Source organism: Rhincodon typus, chromosome 2 (assembly GCF_021869965.1).
Source record: "Rhincodon typus isolate 14 chromosome 2, sRhiTyp1.1, whole genome shotgun sequence".
In the NCBI taxonomy this organism is placed as follows: Eukaryota; Metazoa; Chordata; class Chondrichthyes; order Orectolobiformes; family Rhincodontidae; genus Rhincodon; species Rhincodon typus.
In genome coordinates this window covers 125,222,886-125,245,014 of record NC_063333.1, presented here as the reverse complement: position 1 = coordinate 125,245,014, position 22,129 = coordinate 125,222,886, and the positions used below count along the sequence as shown (strand labels likewise).

General features: G+C 41.7%; 1 protein-coding gene across 2 annotated transcripts; it reads left to right on the top strand.

The window, feature by feature from the left end:
- The first annotated feature begins 6 nt into the window (after window positions 1–6).
- Window positions 7–21,125, top strand: mrpl32 (mitochondrial ribosomal protein L32). Of its 2 annotated transcripts, XM_048616051.1 has the most exons (4): window positions 7–159; window positions 17,790–17,977; window positions 18,414–18,672; window positions 20,856–21,125. In XM_048616051.1, exons 1-3 carry the CDS (start codon window positions 75–77, stop codon window positions 18,669–18,671), a joined length of 531 nt encoding a protein of 176 aa, XP_048472008.1. In that variant the 5' UTR covers window positions 7–74; the 3' UTR covers window position 18,672; window positions 20,856–21,125. The 2 variants fall into 2 exon arrangements, with proteins under 2 accessions (XP_048472008.1, XP_020366703.1); XM_020511114.2 differs by lacking the exon at window positions 20,856–21,125 and having other exon boundaries at window positions 18,414–18,855.
- Window positions 21,126–22,129: the final 1,004 nt, after the last annotated feature.

The window sequence follows — 22,129 nt, the reverse complement described above, 5'->3', positions numbered from 1 at the left end:
GATTGACGCGCTTGCGCACTGTGTTGAACTTTTGCAGCTTTCGGTCATATCGAGTTCTGGTCTCCCGCTCGTCAATGGCGTTGATAGAGCGGCTGCGACTGTCCTGGTCGACTCTTGAATGCGCTTTGCTGCAGGCTTTCGGACTTCAACGTCGTTTGGGTGAGAGTCTGTGGCTTTAGGGAGATATATCAGGGAGCGAATAGAATCTGTTCATCCTGGTATCCATCCTGCCCACTACCTGCCCTTTTTTTGAAATTCACTCATGGGACTTGGGTGTCACTGTCTGGCCAGCATTTGTTGCCCTTGATCTAGGCTGATTTGGCCTAGTAAGCCACTGATTTGTATCAGGGCAGTTGAGTGTCAGCTCATTGCTGTGAGTCTGAAGTCAAATGCAGGCTGCACCAGATGAGGATGGTAGATTTCCTTCCCTGAAGGGCTATGGTGAGCCAGATGGATTTTTCTGACAGTTGACAATGGTTTTGTGGTCACAGTATATTCATAATTCCAGGTACAGTGGTGGAATCAAACTTTGTGTCTCCAGAACATTGTATAATACCACTAGGCCATCGCCTGTATCCAAGTATCCATTCAGGAATCCGGTCATCTACCTACCTATCTGTCTAGTAATCCTGCCATCCTCATGCCTATCCATCTAGGAATACTGCCATTTACCTACCTGCACATTGACTTTAGTTATTTATATGTCTAGGGATGGTGAGAATCTAGATCGCACTACCTGGGAGGGAGTAGAGGCAGGAAACCTCTCCACTTTTAAAGCGTATGTGGATGAGCACTTGAAATATGACATTCAAGGCAGTGGGCCATATGCTGGAAAATGGGATCAGTGCGGATGGACTGGTTGAAAGGACCTCTTCTGTGTTGTAAGACTATACCTGTGAATCAATCAATTTATACAACTGTTGATCAATTGGCTGTGGTATTAGAGCCATGTACAGCCTTTGCTATATTTTGCAATGCTGTGTTTATGTATTTTTGATTTGAATGACTTTGTCTATTCCCTGCAAATGGCAGATGAGTGATACTTGAAGAGTTTGATATTTTGTTCAGGTATGGATTTGGAAGCTTAAAGGAGGTAATGGCCTGCTGGTATTGTTGCTGGACTCGTAAACCAGTGACCCAGGTAATTTTCTGGGAACAAGATTTGAATCCCACCACATCAGATGTTAGAATTTCAACTTGGTAAACAACCTAGCAAGCCACTCTATATCCATCACTACAAAGTCTCAACAAAGAACAAAGAAAATTACAGTACAGGAACAGGCCTTCCAAGCCTGCGCCGATCCAGATCCTCTACTAAACCTGTCGCCTATTTTCCAAGGATCTGTATCCCTCTGCTCCCTGCCCATACATGTATCTGTCCAGATGCATCTTAAATGATGCTATCGTGCCTGCCTCTACCACCTCCGCTGGCAACGCGTTCCAGGCACCCACCACCCTCTGCGTAAAGAACTTTCCACGCATATCTCCCTTAAACTTTTCCCCTCTCATCTTGAAATCGTGACCCTTAGTAATTGAGTCCCCCACTCTGGGGAAAAAGCATCTTGCTATGCGTCCTGTCTATACCTCTCATGATTTTGTAGACCTGAATCAGGTCCTCCCTCAACCTCCGCCTTTCTAATGTAAATAATCCTAATCTACTCAACCTCTCTTCATAGCTAGTGCCCTCCATACCAGGCAACATCCTGGTGAACCTCCTCTGCACCCTCTCCAAATCATCCACATCCTTTTGGTAATGTGGCGACCGGAACTGTACGCAGTATTCCAAATGTGGTTGAACGTGTCCTATACAACTGTAACATGACCTGCCAACTCTTGTAATCAATACCTCGTCCGATGAATGAAAGCATGCCATATGCCTTCTTGACCACTCTATCGACCTGCGTTGCCACCTTCAGGGTACAATGGACCTGAACACCCAGATCTCTCTGTGTATCAGTTTTCCCCAGGGCTTTTCCATTTACCGTATCGTTCGCTCTTGAATCGGATCTTCCAAAATGCATCACCTCGCATTTGCCTGGATTGAACTCCATCTGCCATTTCTCCGCCCAACTCTCCAATCTATCTATACTCTGCTGTATTCTCCGACAGTCCCCATCACTGTCTGCTACTCCACCAATCTTGGGGTCATCTGCAAACTTACTAATCAGACCATCTATACCTTCCTCCAGATCATTTATGTATATCACAAACAACAGTGGTCCCAACACGGATCCCTGTGGAACACTACTGGTCACAGTTCTCCATTTTGAGAAACTCCCTTCCACTACAACTCTCTGTCTCCTGTTGCCCAGCCAGTTTTCTATCCATCGAGCTAGTACACCCTGGACCCCATGCGACTTCACTTTCTTCATCAGCCAACCATGGGGAACCTTATCAAATGCCTTGGTGAAGTCCATGTATATGACATCTACCGCCCTTCCCTCATCTATCCACTTTGTCACTTCCTCAAAGAATTCTATCAAGTTGGTACGACATGACCTTCCCTGCACAAAACTATGCTGCCTATCACTAACAAGCCCATTTTCTTCCAAATGTAAATAGATCCTATCCCTCAGTATCTTCTCCAGCAGCTTCCCCACCATTGATGTCAGGCTCACCGGTCTATAATTACCTGGATTATCCTTGCTACCCTTCTTGAACAAGGGGACAACCTTAGCAATTCTCCAGACCTCCGCGACCTTGCCCGTGCTCAAGGATGCTGCAAAGATATCTGTTAAGGCCCCAGCAATTTCCCCTCTCGCTCCCCTCAGTAAACTGGGATAGATCCCATCCGCACCTGGGGACTTGTCCACCCTAATGCCTTTTAGAATACCCAACACTCCTCACCCCACACCCCCCATGCCGATTTGACCTAGAGTAATCAAACATCTATCCCTAACCTCAACATCCATCATGTCCCTCTCCTCGCTGAATGCCAACGCAAAGTACTCATTAAGAATCTCACTCATTTTCTCTGACTCCTCGCATAACTTCCCTCCTTTGTCCTTGAGTTGGCTAACCCTTTCTCTATTTACCCTCTTGCTTCTTATGTATGAATAAAAGGTTTTGGGATTTTCCTTAACCCTGTTTGCTAAAGATATTTCATGACCCCTTTTCGCCCTCTTAATTCCTCGTTTCAGATTGGTCCTACTTTCCTGATATTCTTCCGAAGCTTCATCTGTTTTCAGTCGCCTAGACGTTACGTATGCTTCCTTTTTCCTCTTTGCTAGTATCACAATTTCACCTGTCATCCATGGTTCCCTAATCTTGCCCTTTCTATCCTTCATTTTCGCAGGGACATGTCTGTCCTGCACTCAAATCAACCTGTCTTTAAAAGCCTCCCACATATCAAATGTGGATTTACCCTCAAACAGCTGCTCCCAATCCACATTCCCCAGCTCCTGCCAAATTTTGCTATAGTTGGCCTTCCCCCACTTTAGCACTCTCCCTTTAGGACCACTCTCGTCTTTGTCCATGAGTATTCTAAAACTTACGGAATTGTGATCACTATTCCCAAAGTAATCCCCTACTGAAACTTCAACCACCTGGCCGGGCTCATTCCCCAACACCAGGTCCAGTATGGCCCCTTCCCGAGTTGGACTATTTACATACTGCTCTATAAAACCCTCCTGGATGCGCCTTACAAATTCTGCTCCATCTAAACCCCTAACACTAAGTGAATCCCAGTCAATGTTGGGAAAATTAAAATCTCCCATCACCACCACCCTGTTGCTCCTATATCATTCCATAATCTGTCTACATATTTGTACCTCTATCTCACAATCGCTGATGGGCGGCCTGTAGTACAGCCCCAACATTGTTACCGCACCCTTCCTATTTCGGAGCTCTGCTCATATTGCCTCACTGCTCGAGTCCTTCATAGTGCCCTCCTTCAGCACAGCTGTGATATCCTCTTTGACCAGTAATGCAACTCCTCCACCCCTTTACCTCCCTCTCTATCCCGCCTGAAGCATCTATATCCTGGGATATTTAGTTGCCAATATTTGCCCTTCCCTCAACCAAGTCTCAGTGATAGCAATAACATCATAGTCCCAGGGACCAATCCAAGCCCTAAGTTCATCTGCCTTACCTACTACACTTCTCGCATTAAAACAAAATGCACCTCAGACCACCTGTCCCTTTGCGTTCATCATCTGCTCTCTGGCTACTCTTCCCCGTAGTCACACTGACTTCATTATCTAGTTCCTTACAGGCTTTAGTTACTACCTCCGTACTGTCCACTAACCTCCTCATTTGGTTCCCATCCCCCTGCCACATTAGTTTAAACCCTCCCCAACAGCGTTAGCAAAAGCACCCCCGAGGACAGTGGTTCCAGTCCTGCCCAGGTATAGACCATCCAATTTGTAATAGTCCCACCTTCCACAGAACTGGTCCCAATGTCCCAAAAATATGAACCCCTCCCTCCTGCACCATCTCTCAAGCCACTCATTTATCCTGCCTATTCTTTCATTTCTACTCTGACTAGCACGTGGCACTGGTAGCAATCCTGAGATTACTACCTCTGAGGTCTTACTTTTTAACTTGGCTCCTAACTCCCTAAATTCTGCTTGTAGGACCTCATCCCAGTTACTACCTATATCATTGCTGCCTATATGCACCACGACAGCTGGCTGTTCACCCTCCCCCTTCAGAATGTCCTGCAGTCGATCTGAGACATCCCTGACCCGTGCATCTGGGAGGCAACATACCATTCGGGAGTCTCGTTTTCGACCTCAGAACCGCCTATCTACTCCCCTTACAATCGAATCCCCCATGACTATCGCCCTTCCACTCTTTTTCCCGCCCTTCTGTACAGCAGAGCCAGCCACGGTGCCATGAACCTGGCTACTGCTGCCTTCCCCTGGTGAGCCATCTCCCCCAACAGTATCCAAAACGGTATACCTGTTTTGGAGGGAGATGACCACAGGGGACACCTGCACTGCCTTTCTGCCTTTTGGTCACCCATCCCCTTTCTCCCTCAGCAATCCTAATCTGCGGTATGACCAATTTGCTAAACGTGCTATCCACAATTTCCTCAGCATCGCGGATGCTCCAAAGTGAGTCCATCTGCAGCTCCAGAGCCATCATGTGGTCTAACAAGAGCTGCAGCTGGACACACTTCCTGCACTTGTAGGATACAGGGACATTAGCCGCGTCCCTTAGCTCCCACATTGAGCAAGAGGAGCATAACACGGGTCTGGGATCTCCTGCCATTTTTACTCTTAAGCTTAGCTTGGTCCTACTATAATATCAAATAATAGATAAATGAAATGAAAAAATTTTTAGCAATCACTCTACTTACCAGCACACGATCAGAAAAGGAAAAAGAAAAACCTTACCTTATCAACACATCACAGAGTCTTTCCTTTTTGGTTAGAGGAGGAGAGCGGGTGGGAGACCCCACACGTGTAGTGTCTCGGGTTTAGCCACTGCCCAAATATATCAGTTCACTCACCTTCCCAGAGCGCAATTTGACCGCTCCCACTCCAGCTCTGCTGCCGAAATGAAGAACTTACCTTTTTGGCAGCCCCCTGGTCCTCGCTGTCACCACTCCCACTGCTGCTGCGAAAATGGAGGCCGCTGATTCCACGAGGTAAGTATTTATATCAGTTCACTCACCTTCCCAGAGCGCAATTCAACCACTCCCACTCAGCTCCGCTGCCGAAATGAAGAACTTACCTTTTCGGCAGCCCCCGGTCCTCACTCTCACCGCTCCTGCTGCTGCTGCAAAATGAAGGAAACAAATGAATGAAATCAAATGGATCAATTAGCCACTAAGGCATTGGAAATGACAACAGCAACCACAGCCTCATGACCCCACAAAATTCTCCATATTAACATTTGGGCACTAGTGCCAAAATTGGGAGAGCTGTCTCACAGGCTATTCAAGTGACATGCTAGTATAGTTGTATTCATGGAATCATATCCTACAATGTCCAAGACAAACTAATCACCATCTCTGTCTCTGCCCTGCCAGATTCAACAGAGGTGATAGCAGGTGACATACAGTTAGGAGGAAATTTCCCTGGGAATCGTCAACATTGACTGTGGATTAGTTTTGTGGTATCAGGTTAAATGTGGCCAGGAAATCTTCCTGCCGACTATCAACATCACCCTCCCCTCCCTCAGCCTGTTATTGAAACTGTACTCCTCCATGATGAACAGCATTTGAAAGAAACACTAGCTCAGAATGTACTCAGATGGTGATTTCAATGTCCATCGCTGAGAAGGGCTCAAATATCAGTACTGAGCTGATTCAGTCCGAAAGGACATAGCTGCTCAATTGCAATTGAGGGAACCAACAAGAGAGAAAAACATACTTGACCTCATCCTCGCCAATTTACATGTTTCATGTGGAACTGTTTGTGACAGTATAGGTATGAATGACCACTGTATGGTCCTTGTGGAGACAGAATCCCATCTTCATTTTGAGCATACCCCTATCATGTTGTATACACTATCACCACGCCAAAAGCAATAGACTTCAAACAAATCTAGTAACTCAAGACTGGGCATCCAAGAGGTGCTGTGGGCCATCAGTAGCAGCAGAATTGTACTTCTAAAAAAATCTGTAGCCTCATGGCACAGCATATTCTCCACTCTACCATGTCTATCAAGCCAGTGGTTCAACTTGGTGCAATGAAGACAACAGAAGAGCATTTCAAGAGCAGAATCAGGAAAATCTAAAAATGGGGTGTCAAACTGATGAAGCTGCAACACATGACTGTTTGAGTGCTAAAGACCATGAGTAGAAAGTGGTGGACAGAGTTAAGTGATTTCACAACCATAGGCCACATCTAAGCTCTGCAGCCCTGCTACACCCAGTCATAAATGGTAGTGGACAATTAAACAACTCAGCGGATGTGGAGGCCCCATAAATATTCCTATCCTCAATGATGGTAGAGTCCAGCACATCGGTGCAAAAAGTAAGGCTGAAGCAGTCACAACAATATTCAGCCGGAAATGCTAAGTGGATGATTGATTACAGCTTCATCTGAAGGTCCCCAGCATCACAAATGCAAGTCTTCGGCTGATTTGATTTTTTCCACATGCTATTGAGAAAAGGCTGCAAGCACAGGTACGCAAAGGCTATGGGCCGGGACAATATTCCACAATAATCCTGAAGACTTGTACGCCAGAACTTGCCGCACCCCTGGACGAGTTGTTCCAGTACAGCTATAATACAGGTATCTACCTGACAATGTGGAAATTTGCCCAGGTATATCCTGTACACAAAAGTAGGGCATATCCAACCCAACCAATTACCATCCCATTGATCTGTTTGCAATCATTAGTAAATTGATGGAAAGTGTCATCAACAGTGCTATCAAGCAGCACTTGTTTAGCAATAACCTGCTAACTGACACTCATTTTGTGTTCTGCCAGGGACCTCATTATTGTCTAGGTAAAAGGACTGAATTTTAGACATGAGGTGATAGTGACTGCCTTTGTCAAGGCTGCATTTGACCGAATAAGGCATCGGGGAACCCTAGCAAAACTGTAGTTAATTGGAAGTGGGGGAAACCTCTCTGCAGGTTGGAGTCCTGCCTGTCTCATGGGCTGATGGTTGTGTTTATTGGAGGTCAGTCATCTCAGCTCCAGTACATCTCTGTAGGGGTTCCTCGGAGGAATGTCCAAGGCCCAACCCTCTTCAGCTACTAAGTCAATTATATCCCCTTCATTCTAAAGCCAAAAGTGGGGTTGTTTGCTAATGATTGCACAAGATTAGCACCATTCATGACTTCTCAGAAACTGAAGCAGCATACCCAGATGCAGCAAGACCTGGACAAGTGTCAAGTCACATTACTTGTGTCACACAAGTGCCAGGCAATGACCACCTGCAATAAGAGAATTGAACTATTACCTCTTGACGTTCAATGGTATTACCATTACTAAGTCCCCCATTATCAACATGTGGGGTTACCATTGACCAGAAGCCGGACCAAAAGCAGAATTTTGGCTACAATAGCAGATCAGAAGCTCAGATTCTTGTTGTGAGTAACTTACTCTTGATTCCCAAAACCTGTCCACCATCTACAAGACCCAAGTGTGATATAATGCTCCCCACTTGCCTGGTGAAGTACAGCTCTAACACAAGAAACTTGACACCATCCACGACAAAGCAGCATGCTTGATTGACACCACATCCACAACAACTGATTCCCTCTGCCATCAACCCTGAAAAGCAACAGTGTGTACCACCTTCATGGTGCACGGCAGAATTCCACCAAGGCTCCTTAGATAGCACCTTTCAAACTCATGTCCTTCTAGATGGCAGTGGTCAAAAACAGCATATATATGGGAAACCGCCACTTACAAACCATCCACCATCCTGATTTTGAAATATATCACCGTTCCTTATGTGTTACTAGGTCAAAATCTGGAAATTCCCTAACAGCATTTTGGATGTATGCACACCAAATAGAGTGCAGCGGTTCAAAGAGGCAGCTGACCACCATCATCTTAATGGCTATTATGGATGGGCAAAAAATGCTTGCCCAGCCAGAAAAGCCCATATCCCAGGAATGAATAATAAAAGTTCCCAATCTGATTGTTCAGGCTATGCATTTCACTATTGGCATAAACGTTCCAACACTCGTGATACTCTACAACCATTCAACTGAAGACAAGTTGCTGAAGTAGTCTATTTTCCTATTTCTGACCTTGAAGGAGTGTGGAAACTGAGTGCGTTGACCTTTTAAGTTATGGCTTTAATAGTACAGCCCAGTCCTATCTACAGTTACAGAACACATTAGACAAGATATTTGCAGTTCATAAAAATGAAAGTCATTACTAATCAAAAGCTGAAAACAAAGACTAAGAAAGAAGGAACTATGAGTAGGTAAGAGTAAATTTCACAAACAGAATCTCAAAGGCCAATTGCTACCTGGGCCACAAGAAAGTTTGCATTGGGTAAATAATGCATTGATCAAAGATTGATGTCAAAGAAATGGTAGGTGCAATGCCACTAATACTGGGGAAATATGTATTATTGGAACAGCCTTCACCTGAAATGTGCTGTGACCCGTGTCCTGGCAGAACCTATAAGTGGTAGTGAGGACTTTGGATGAATAGTGGGGGCTTAGGGCTCACATAAGGGCAGATTTGGAAAGTTAAAGAGCAGGAACAAGGCAATAGTTCAGGATAATAAGAACAAGTGTGACAAATAGGAACATAATGTATAAGCAACACTATGACAAATAAGATTAAATCAGGCAAAAACAGTAACAAGACAAAATTAAATGTTAGTTTTATTTGAATCCTCTCAGTTTTCATAATATGGTGGATAAGTTGATAGCACAAATATAAGTAAATTTGATAGCTGTTACATAAATGCATTTGCAAGCTCACAAAAGCTGGGACTTGAGTAGTCGAGTATTTGACACTTTGGAAGGCAAGAACAAAGAAAAAGGAGGTCGGTTTTCCCTTTCGATAAAGAATGAGATTTGTGCAATAGGAAATAAGCTTTGTTCAAAAGATCAAAATATTGAAACTATTTAAAGACCAACCCCTCCCCACCCGACTAAATAGCTACATAATGGGGCAGGCAGACTGTACATTCAGAAATAATGGGGCCATGTAATAAAGATATTGCAATAATCATGGGGATTTCAATTTTAACACAAATTGAACAAATCAAGTTGGCAAAGATAGCCTGGAGGATGATAAAGTGTTTCAAGACAGTTACTTTGAACAATAGCTTCTGGAACATCAGGGAGCAGGCTATTTTACACCTGATGATATATAATGAGACAGAATTAACTCAAATACCTCTGTAAAGGATCATCTAGGCAAGATCGATCATAACATAATAAAAATCTTATTCAATTTGCGATTGAGAAACGTGGGTCTGTAAGTAGCATCTTAAACTTAAATAAACACAGTTTCAGAAATATGAAGATAGTTGGCTAAACTGGACTGGCTAAATAGGTTAGGAGATAAGGTGGTAAGAGAAGCAGGAGCTATTTCATGATTGTCTTCAAATCTCGGAGAGGCGATGGCCTAGTAGTATTATTGCTGGACTGTTAATCCAGAGACCCGGATAACATTCTGGAGACCCAGGTTTGAATCCTGCCTGGGTGGAATTTGAATTCAATAAAATATCTGGAATTAAGGATCTAGTGATGACCATGAATCCATTGCCAATTGTCACTAATGTCCTTTAGGGAAGGAAACTGCAAACCTTACCTCGTCTGGCCTATATGTGACTCCAGACCCACAGCAAAGTGTTTGACTCTGACCTGCCCTCTGGGCAATTAGGGATAGACCATAAATGCTGCCTGCAAGCGATGTCCTCATCCCGTTAATGAATATATTTTTAAAAAATTCCATTGAGAGGAAAATCTCTACCAAAAGCTGCACAATCTTTGGCTAACTAATAGAGTTAGGGTTAGCATCAATTGAAAGGAAATGTGTGAAAATTAGTGGTAGGCCATAAGATTGGGAAAATATTTAGAAGCTGTTCCGCTTAGTTGAAAGGTCAATAACAAGGAGCACAATTTTAAAATGAAAGGCAGGAGGTTTAGAGGGGATTTGACGAAAACCCTTCTCATCCAGAGGGTGGTAAGGATTTAGAATGCACTCCCTGGAAGGGTAGTTGAGGCAGGAAACCTCACAACCTTTACTTGGATAAGTTCTTGAAGTGTCATAACATCTAAGGCTACAGAACTAGTGCAGAAAAGTGGGACTAGTGAAAGTAGTTGTATATTTTTGGCAATACAAGCTCAATGGGCTGAAGGGCCTCTTCTGTATTATGGTTCTTTGAGATGCTCTGAAAGATACCCAGCGTGTTATTTTTAAATCTGTTTGATCACAGCAGAATTCAGCTGATGAGAATATTAAAAGTTTAATCTGTATGCTTTCACTTATTTTTCTACTTTGTTAAGTATCTAGGTCTCTTATACATCATTCCAGGTCAAAAGGTAAAATTTATTCCCTTAGCTACAAAAGCACTACCATAAACTGCTGTCGGCAGGTGTGCGAGAATAGTCCAGGTTGATTCTTTCAGACTATTACTTATCTGTTGGCAAGGATTTGCATGCCACTGGCATTGGGTCACAGTCATAGCAATGAGAATAGAATGTCAGCAACTGGGCACTGGCTTAAGTTAACTCTGCTTTCTCTCCACAAATGCTGCCAGACCTCCTGAGTTTCTCCAGCAATTTCTGTTCTTGTTTCGGGTTTCCAGCGTCCACAGTTCTTTGTTTTATTCTGGATAACCAATTTACCTCTCAGCAACCTTCCGGTTAGGCTTTGTGAGCAATAACTCACTACAGATTCTACAAATACATTAAAGGCAAAAGAGTAACTAGGGAGAAAATATGACCCGTTAAAGATCAACAAAGCCATCTAAGTGTGAAACCACAGAAGATAGGTGAGATACTAAACAAATATCTTGCGTCAGTGTTTACTGTGGCGAAGGATATGGAAAGTAGAGAACTTGGAGGAACAAATAGTGATATCTTGAAAAGCCTCCCCTATAACAGAGGTGGTGGGGCTGGGCTTCTTAAAATGCATAAAGGTGGAAAAGTGCCTGGGACCTGCTCAGGTGTATCCCTGAACTTTGTGGGAAGCTAGGGAAGTGATTGCTGGGCCCCTTGCTGAGATATTTTGAAGACTGGAAGTTGGCTAATCATAGAATCTCGGCGATGTAGAAGCAGGCCATTTGGCCTATTGAGACCTCACCACCCTTCTGAAGAGCATCCCACCCAGACCCAGCCCTCAGCCCAAGGCCCGTAACTCCACATTTTCCATGGCTAGTCCACTTAGCCTGCACATCTTCGTACTGTAGGAGGAAAATGGAGTACCTGGAGGAAACCTACACTGACACTGAGAATGTGCAAACGCCATACACAATCACCCAAGGATGGAATTAAGCCTGGGTCCCTGGTGCCGTGAGGCAGCAGTGCTAACCACTTAGCCACTGTGCCTGTGGTGCCATTATTTAAGAAAAGTGGTAAAGTAAAGCCAGGGAATTATAGACCATCAAGCTTGACGTCTGTGGTGAATAAGTTGTTATAGGGGATTCTGAGGGACAGGATTTACATGCATTTGGAAAGGCAAGGACTGATTAGGGATAGTCAACATGGCTTTGTGTATGGAAAATCGAGGCTCACTAACTTGATTGAGTTTTTTTTCAAAGAAATGACAAAGAAGATTGTTGAAGGCAGAGGAGTGGATGTTGAAGGTTCCACATGATAGACTGGTTAGACTGGACATATGGAATCGAGGGAGAGCTAGCCATTTGGATACAAACTGGCTTGAAGGTTGGAGATAGAGCGTGGTGGTGAAGGGTTCCTTTTCAAACTGGAGGTCTGTGACCGGCATTGTGCTGCAAGGATCAGAGCTCTGTCCACTGCTTTTTGTAATTTATATATTGAAGTATGGTTAGTACATTTGCAGATGACACCAAAATTGGTGCAGTGGAGAAGGTTTCTCAGAACAACAGGACTTTGATCATATGGCCGGAGGGGGGCAGATGGAGTTTAATTTAGATAAATGTGTGGTGTTGCACTTTGGGAAGGCAAATCAGGACAAAACTTCTTCACTGAATAGTAGGGCCCTGGGAATGTTGGGGTGCAGGTTTATAGTTCTTTGAAGGTGTACTCAATGTAGACAGGGTAGTGAAGAAGGTGTTTTGAAGGCTTGCCTTTATTGGTCAGTGCATTGAGGAGAGGAATTGGGGTGTCATATTGTGGCTATATAGGACATTGGTTAGGCTGCTTTTGGAATGCTGCATTCAATTCTGGTCTCTCTGCTATAGAAAAGATGTTGTTAAACTTTGAAAGGGTGCAGAAGAGATTTACAAGGATTTTGCTGAGATTGGAGGGCTTGAGCTTTAGGGAGAGACTGAATAGGCTGGGGCTATTTTCCCTGGAATGTTGGAGGCTGAGGGTTCACCTCATAGACGTTCATGAAATCATGAGTGGCATGGGTAGGATGAATAGCCAAGGTCTTTTCCCAGGCTAGGGGAGTCCAAAACTTAAGGGCCTAGATTTGAGGTGAAAGGGCAAGATTTGCAATGGACCTAAAGGGCAACTTTTCCACTTGGAGGGTGGTGCATGTATGGAATGAGCTGCCAGAGGGAGTGGTGGAATCTGGTACATTTACAATATTTAAAAGACATCTGGATGGGTGCATGAATAGGAAATATTAAGAGGGATGTCGGCCAAATGCTGGCAAATGTGACTAGATTAATTTAGAATATCTGGTTGGCATTAGATAAGCTAGACCAAAAGGTCTTTTTCTGTGCTGTACAACTCTGACTCTAATTGTTAAAGAATGACAGTCGTGAGCACAGGAAAGGTGATTATTGATGCAATTCCATACTTTGGGAGAGAGAAGCATGGGTAGACTGTTTAAAGTTTATTGAATTATCAAACAATCAGTTTGTTCCACAGGAAGCAATGTTGCTAATAAACTACATCATGTTGCCCACACAGGCCAATTGTTGACAGAATCAAGCCTCAATCCTCCAAACCAGCAGTAGGTGTCAGCAATCTCATGTTATTCCATGCAGTAATTCTCGGCCCTTTTTATAAATCCGTGTCAATGTGTGTAGTAAGCAGGAATCAGGCATTGGTCAGGGCGACTGCTGTTTGAAAGGAGCTGAAGTATAATTTTACAGCCAACACACTAATTCAGAAACCACTGCAATAAAGTAATGTTTTTATGTTACACCCTGTCTATTTATATCATCTGATTGGTTATATACAGAGCATTTGTTGAATTTAAGATCTGTTACACGTTTGTTGTGAGATGTGATAAATGCAAACTATCTCCAGGCAGACAGTAGTTCACATTCACAGCAGACTTCTTTTCTCCAGGCACTCCCTTCACAGCTATCACTGCTGTTGAGCACCCCCCATCACTCTTGATGCTGCTGTGGGCCCTATCCTTTCCACCTCTTGAAACACTGTACAAAGAGCTTTCTTTTATTTTTGTAAATAACTACCCTCTTAACTTGCTGTACTGTTTGGGACATTCTCTAGCCTCCTAGGCCATTATCATAATTGTAATATCAGAAATGCAAGAGCTGTTTTGCATACAGTATGATCTCCTGAATAGAAATGTGCTCATCACCAGATCGTCTATTTCAGACAATGCTCAATAGGTATGTATTTAACTTGCTGTGTTTGACCACATGGTTCAGTGGAATCTTTTATGCCCACCTGAGAGAGCTCCAACAGCACAGCACTCCAGCATTGTACTGGATTGTCAATCTGATTTCGTACTCAAATCACATGTGAATCCCTTTTTCTGACCCTAATTAGTCTGCTAATGATTGTCACTGATATTTCGTCTTTGTCATACTGTTAACCTCGGTTCATATTTCTAACTGGCCTCTCTGCTTATCTGTGCTAATCACTTGAATAAAAGTGCATGTCTTAAAAAAGTAAAATAACATTTTTCCCTCTTGTTTAGATTGAGAGGTTCTATTTTCCAGAATATTTCTTAACTTGGTCTACCCATAGTTGTGGACTTTTCTTGCTGTTTAGTAATCCGCAGGCCCAGACTAATACTCTGTGGGTTCAATTCCCACCATGGAAGCTGATTGAATTCAAATTCAATTAATAAATCTGGAGTATAAAGCTAATCTCAGAATTGGTGCCATGAAACCATCGTTGCTTATCATAAAAACCCCCAGTTTCCTAATGTCATTTAGGAAAGGAAATTGGCTATCTTTATTTGGTCTGGTTTGTGAGTGATTCCAGACCCACAGCAATTTGATGACTCTTAACTGCCCTCTGAAATGGCCTAGCAAGTCACTGAGATCAAGGGCATTTAGGGATGGGCTTTGCCAGCAAGGTGCACATCTCATGAAAGAACAAAGCAAAAAGAAAACCAATTCTGATGAGAATTTACTGTATACTGTCATGGTAGAGAATGTTTGAATCACTGTTGGAGAGCCCAAGGTTGACATCTTGAGTGCTTAATCGTAGGGACATTGATTAAGTTGGCTGAACAGCTGGTTCGTGATGTAGAGCTAACATGAGGTTACCATACTAAGCCAATGAAGCATCTGACCTAAATTTACATAGTAACTAGTGGCTCCTCCTGTGGTAAAATAGGACTGGCATCAGTCTAATGCCAGTTGTGGAACTGAGCTGTTTAAAATCTGTCACTGTTCTCCTGGCATGCAGGAATATAAAAGCAATAAGCTTTGTCTGTTTTAAGACATAGAATAAAAATCCAAGGGAATTGGACATTATCCTGCTTCAGAACACCGGAAGGACTGTGGTGTTAATTGGCTGAATTTTTTCCTGATCTGTTGAATCCGTTAAAAAAAACACTTCTTCTCAGTTTGATTGCCTTGACATGATTCCCATCCACTAAGACTGCAGTTCCTTTAGTTTTGTGCTACTTTAGATCTTGATATAATCTTTGTAAAATTTATGCACTGCTTTGATCCATTTGATGTCGAGAAAAACGCAAGGTAATTGTAGGTTTCAGGAGGAAACTTGTTCTTTTAAGATGCTCATGCTGATGAGTCTTGGCAAGCTTTTCTGCCGCAACAGAATTAATGCTTAACCCATATTAAGCAAGCCAAGATAAAGATAACCTCCCCTAATTTGACATTGTTTTAATCAAGATACAAACAATTGAATTAATATAGCATGTTTCATGACTGCAGGATGTCCCAAATTTCACAATTCTGGGATTTCATAAATATTTAGGTGGTTGTCAGTGCTGTTACTCTGGTAATGGAGTAAATATGGAAATCAATTTTAGCATAATAGAATCCCACAGGCTGGAAAGGTGATGATGAACAGATAATATGTTTTTCACCAATGTTCGTTGAGAGAGAAATATTGGCCAGAAAATCTCTTCTTTGAAACAGTATCTCAAGATCTTCCATTTTAAACAACAACAGTTTAAATTCTATCACAAACGTGTTGCCTCTGAGCGTGCAGCATTCTCCCAGGACTACATTGAAGTGCCAGAATGAATTATGAATTATGGATTCCAGTTATGGTGAGAGACTTGAGCCAAAAACTTTCTTCAAGATGAAACTTATCATAGTTGACCACAAATAATTGTACATAATAAAATTACATGGTAGATAACCAAATATATCTTACTGTGACAAATGTAGTACAAAGCATCGAAGGTTCCAAGTTATTTTGAGAGGGAAATGTTTCTGTTTGACTTTTTTTGGAAAAGCTGGTACTTGGATTGAGATGTTATTCTACTTCTGATGTACTGTGTAATGTGGCTACTGTCACTAGAGGGTCTCAGTGAGCTCTGTGAACTTAAGAAATTTCTCTAGTGACAGGAAATGGCACTGCAGCATTTCATTTCACAGTACAGTTTCTGCAGATAGCATCACTGTGTATTCTGACTGCTGTAATCAGGGTTATTTTGCAGCAAACTGTTCCTTTATTCATACTTTGTTGCTACATATTGCCTCTGGCTATGTTTCTTTTCTGATTTTTATTTACTCCAAAATGTATTACTTTGTCTCCCTGTTTTTCTGACCTCTACAGGGGAATTTTTAAAAAAAATAAAGTACAGCTTGATATATTTTTATAAACTTTCTTTCATGCTTTGTCAAAATGATTAAATTAATGCTGCAAATGGATGACTTTTCCACATACATCTGACACATTCAGGTCAAGTATAAGTGAACAACACTTTACTCATTCATATTTAACATTGTCCCTTCAACTCCATAAAATGAATCAGGATCATTAACATGAGCCTGGGGGCTCATTATAGAGATAATTAGGGCTGGTGACCAAAAGTTTCATCAAAGTTTTAAAAGAACTGAGGAAGGCAAAGCTTGGGCACTAAACACCTGAAGCCACGGCCTAAAAGAAATCGGGAATGCACAGGAGGCCAGAATTGAAGGAACAGAAGAGCTCACACAGGATTGGAGACAGGAATAAGGCTTTGAGCACCTAGTGAGCTGAGGCAGGAGCAAATTTGTCTCAGACTGTTCCTGAGGAAAGGTATGGAGTTGGTAAACAGGACATGGGGACTGAAGGCAATGGCTTCAATCGTACCAGTATTCCATTTGAGGAAATTTCTGCTTATTCAGTAATGAATGCTGGGCAAGCAATCTGATAATTTAGCAGTGGTGGAAGAGTCAAGAGAGGTGATAGTGAAGTACAGGTGGGTGTCTTCAGCGTACATGCAAACTGTCCTTGTGTTTTTGAATTATGTTGCTGAAAGATAACATTCAGATGAGAAATTGGATGAGGCCAAGGATAGAAACTTGGGCCTCCAGGGGTAGCAGTATGGGAGCAGGAAGAGACACCATTGAAAGTGATTCTCTGATTAGATAGATAAGAATTGAATCAGAGAGCAGTCCCACATATCTGGACAACAGACTTTGGAGAGGAAAGGGAGTTTGGGGGTAGAGCAGTAGTTTACAAGCATTGTAGGGGCCAAGACATTTTGAGTAGAGGAGGAATGACAGCAGATTTGAAGACCTTTAACAGAATAAAATTATTAGCAATATCAACCAACGTGGATCAGGTGGAGATCGAGTTGTCACCTTTTTCGTGAGAGTAGGGTTCATGGAGCAAGAAGTTCAAATATGCCTTTAAAAACACTATCATATGCACCAAGGTGACATTATAACTGCCTCCTGCATGTTCCTACTTTACAAAAGTGACTGCATTTCAAAAGTTTGTAATTGGTTGTAAAGTGCTTTGGGTGGTCCTGAAGTCATGAAGGCACTGTACAAATGCAAGTCTATCTGATTCTACCCCTCAGCATACAGCTTTTTCTCCTTTGCGAGTAAAATTCAATTTATTCACTTCTCCTGTTTCTTTGCTGTTTAGTTCCTGCACTGGTGATAGAAGCTCCAGTAAACTTCCCTCCCTATGAATCTGAACCCCGTGACAATGACCAGAGTGACAGCTCCGGCTTCCTTGATAGTATCTTCTGGATGGCAGCACCCAAAAAACGGCGTACAATTGAAGTCAACCGCTGTCGGAGGAGGAATGTTCAGAAGTTAGAAAAAGTTAAGGTATGTGCATAGAGTAAGCTCACGTACATATTATCAAAAAGACACAATGTATTACTTTGCAGTTTCCAAATCAAGGCAGCACATGAGTAATCCTCTGTCTGACACCAAGCATAAAAGTGCTTGAAAGTGATCTTTGAGAGAATCATACAAGAATGGACAATAGGCTCTCAATTGTGGATTGATATTAATGGTAGTGAATTCTACGACTGGATTGCTCTGCCATTGTTGTAATATAATTAGAGTTTGTATGATGTAAAGCATCCTTGTTAGTGCTGAATATTTGTAATGGTTACTTGTAAACAATTTGTCAGCAATTGCACGCCTTACTTTGAATAATGCAGCAACTTTATTTTTAAGATTTAAATCTGTCCTGAAAGTGGAGCAAATTTGTTCAGTTTTGTTTTCATTTTTTCTTTGGAATTTCTTTTCATTTCAGAACAACATAGAGGTCTGTCAAGATTGTGGGCGCTTGAAACTGAAGCATGTCATGTGTGCCTTCTGCTATCAAAAGGTTGTACATGAAACAGCTTTGGTACGAGCACAGATTCAGGCACAGGAAGGAAGGCCACACAACACTCCCCCTGTTGAAAATGTTGTACTTTACGCAGGAGAAAAGGCTACAGAGGCTGATGAGGGAAAGCGGATCATTGAAAGGAATCGAAAGCGCCCAGCATGGTTTACAGTAGACTCTTGATGTGAGCACTGCATAAAAGGGGAAACTAGTGACCTTTTGTTTATATAGTACAGGCATTATTAAAATGTACCACAGTTACTTAAAATATAATTTGGGTACCCTTTTTGTTGATTAAAGGAAATACATTTCAGGAATTTATGCTCGTCTACAGAAATGTGCATTGTAATAAACTCTTTCTATACAACATGCTGAGTGGGTGCTTTGTTCAATTGTATGTTTTCATTTTTGATAAACAGGTAAACATTATTTTTCCTCAGTATTTCTCTGTTCCATGCAGCTGTGCAGAAGTAAGCAACTGAGTTAAATTCAATAACCTGTAATGGCAGAATTTTAAAATTTCTCTTTCTAGCGTTCTGCATATCTCCACCATCCCTCTCATCTTTTAAAAGCCTTTTGGAAATCCATCCTTTAAGTCCTTTAGCCAACACCAAATCCACCTCCCCCACAAATTCCTTGCTTCATTCCTTGCTGTCTGCTTTTCTTGCACCTGTTTCTAAAAGCTTTGAGATCATCTTAACATTAAAATGTTCTTTATGAATCCATGATGCTATTACTGTTAATCCTCCTCAAAGTGCCTTCTTTACCCCTGATAAAAATGGTTGAATTAGTCTGATATCCATTTGTTCTATTCTCCAGCTAGTTTTAACTACTGTAGACTGTGCTTTGTGTAACTGTCTTTAAATTAAATGGATTTAAATTAAATTTAAATGGATTAATTCTAACCAAAACAGGCTCTCTACTTTTTTTTAGGGCTTCATGTAGTCTAGAGGCTGTCTAGGTTATGAGATGGATTTACTAATGAGGCTGATTCAAAATGTAGTTCTTAACATAAAAATCTAAAATATACAAGTAGATCGCATGACCTGTTTTACTAAAAAAACTGATACTCTTGTTTTCTTTTGTGTCAGTGATCATTGCTGGTAAGAGATGATTAAAGCTTCAGCAATGCTGAAATCAGAATGCTAGAAAGAAGTGACTCATTGATGTATTCTTGCTCTCTGGCTACAAAAAGATGATAAAGCTTCTCAGTTCATTTAAATGCATGATAAAAGATCTCCATGTCTATCCTCTTTAAAACATTTTTTTAAACACAGATTATAATGTATTTTTGCAATCAAATCAATATTGAAGTTCATAAAGCAGAAGTAGTACAGTCAACTTTTAAAAGTTTAGGTAAACTTGCAAATATTTTCTGGTCAATGCTAATGTTAAATAAAATTCTTGGCTTTTAAAAAAGAAAATCTCCTTTTTGCCTCAAGTGAAAAAGCAGTTGACCAGCGTTCCATGAAAGTCAGTTTCCCCAACCCAATATTTTTTTTCTCGTCTTTAAAAAGCCATAGCTCTGAATATCACACATGTTTGTAAATCAAAAGAATGTGAATTCAAGACCTGCACCAAAGACCTGAGAATCTAGGCTCACACTGCATGTGCATTATCATGAGGGGATGCTGACTTGCTGTGGGTGCCGTCTCTCTCTGCCTTTTACGGTGGATTTGAAAGACAGTTCTGATTCAAAGAGGAGCAGGGAAACTTTGCTTGAGGATCTGACTAATGTACCTCTCTCTCTTAGCACCTAGAACAGATGATCAGGTATTTTATTTTGTTGCAGTTCATAGGACCTTCTTTTGCACAGATTCGTTGTTCTGTTTTCTACATTGCACCAGTGACCAAACTTAAGTATTCCTTTGTTAGCAAAATGTTTTGCGAAATCTGGAGACCGTGAAAGACATGACGTAAAAACAAATTTTCTTTTCGCTGCCCAGTGGATCAGCAGCTGGCCTCTGCCTGACAGCTTCCCACATCAGCCATGACTAAGATAAAGATATCAACATGTAATATAGGTTGCCCAAAATATGGCCTGTGACTTCCACAGGGGTTGCAAGACTAAACTTTGGGGCCACAATGCTCTGACCAAATGTTAAAAGCTCTGAGGCCTCTTTCAATGCTCTTTAAAGGTGGGCATGATCTGACTCCTGTTCCAAAACAAGCCAGTGACAAAGTATGTTTCTAAAAATCCCTGAAGATTAAGCCCTTTGCCCTATCCCCTGCGCTCACTGCTTCCTCCCTGCTTCACATGTGGGATCATGGCAACCTTCAAACCTTGAAGTCACAATGGGAGAAACATTTTGGAAGCATTGTTATAAGGAATCAACATGGTTCATTTTTTTTTCAATCTTTCCTCAGCTTATTTCTTGGATGATTAATGTGTGGCGCAAATGGTGGACCATGGGCAGGAGAGAAAATGTCAAGATGAAGTACAGAAATAATTCAACATACTTCCAGTTAGTGCTATCTTCACAATGGAGCCTGTGTTACTGAAATTCATCTTGGTGATCTACATTTTAAAAGAGTGATTGATTGTTCTGTGATGTTCCTGGCTGTAACTCACTCACTGAATGTAAACCTTTATAAGGATCAGAAAAGAGAAATGGGAGAAAATTTCTTGAAAAATTTAAATTTGGAAGCAATGAGTTAATTCATATCATTAACTGGATGGAGACATATTTCTCCACTGTTTCTATATTTTTTCCACACTTTCTTTTAGACCCCTCATTGAATTTTGCATTATGTTAGCATTGGTGTTGCATAAGGCATATTTATACATCAATAGTTTTCTTGTATTGAATTTCCAGCTTCTATCATGGCAGGCAAAATGTTCAGATTGTGAATTACACAATAGTGGATGTGGAAAGAGTCTGGGGAAAGGCAACACCATATTTTTGCACAACTTGTATTAGCTATCTCAGCAAATATAGCTGAGATTTTCTTGGCTGACTTCAATCTGGGATGTGACATGGAGCCATGTGACAGGATGTATAAGAAGGGAAAAGGAAAGGATAAGCCAAGTTACTGTTGGCTGACATCAGTAATGGGTAAGGTCCAGATATAAGTACTTACAGTTCAGTCAATGAAGGATCACCAATAGGAATTTATAGGAACAAGTCAAATTTACCAAATTCTATGAGGAAATAACATTCAATGACCAAACAAATGTTTGCACTGGTTTTCCAAAGTGCCTAATATGGTCCATGTGGGTTACTTGTTTTGGTGGAATTAAGGTAGATGATGTGAAAAGTATCAGTATGGATAGGATGTAAGTTAAAGAAAGAGACCAATGGTTAACAGCATTTTGGATTAAGAAAGTGACCCTCAATGATATGTTTTGGAACTGTTGGGTCTCTCATCTTATGCTTACATTTTTTTACATGTTGTATATGAACTGGATTTGGGTAATTGACACAGTACTAAAATTTGCAGACAGATAATTTGTTTAACTGCAAGAAGGACTATATGTGATTCAGACTGGACATAGATTAATAAATAGATGAAATTTGATGCAGAGAAATGTAAAGTGGGATCAGAGATAGTAGGAACTGCAGATGCTGGAGAATCCGAGACAACAAGGTGCAAGGCTGGATGAACACAGCAGGCCAAGCAGCATCATAGGAGCAGAGAGG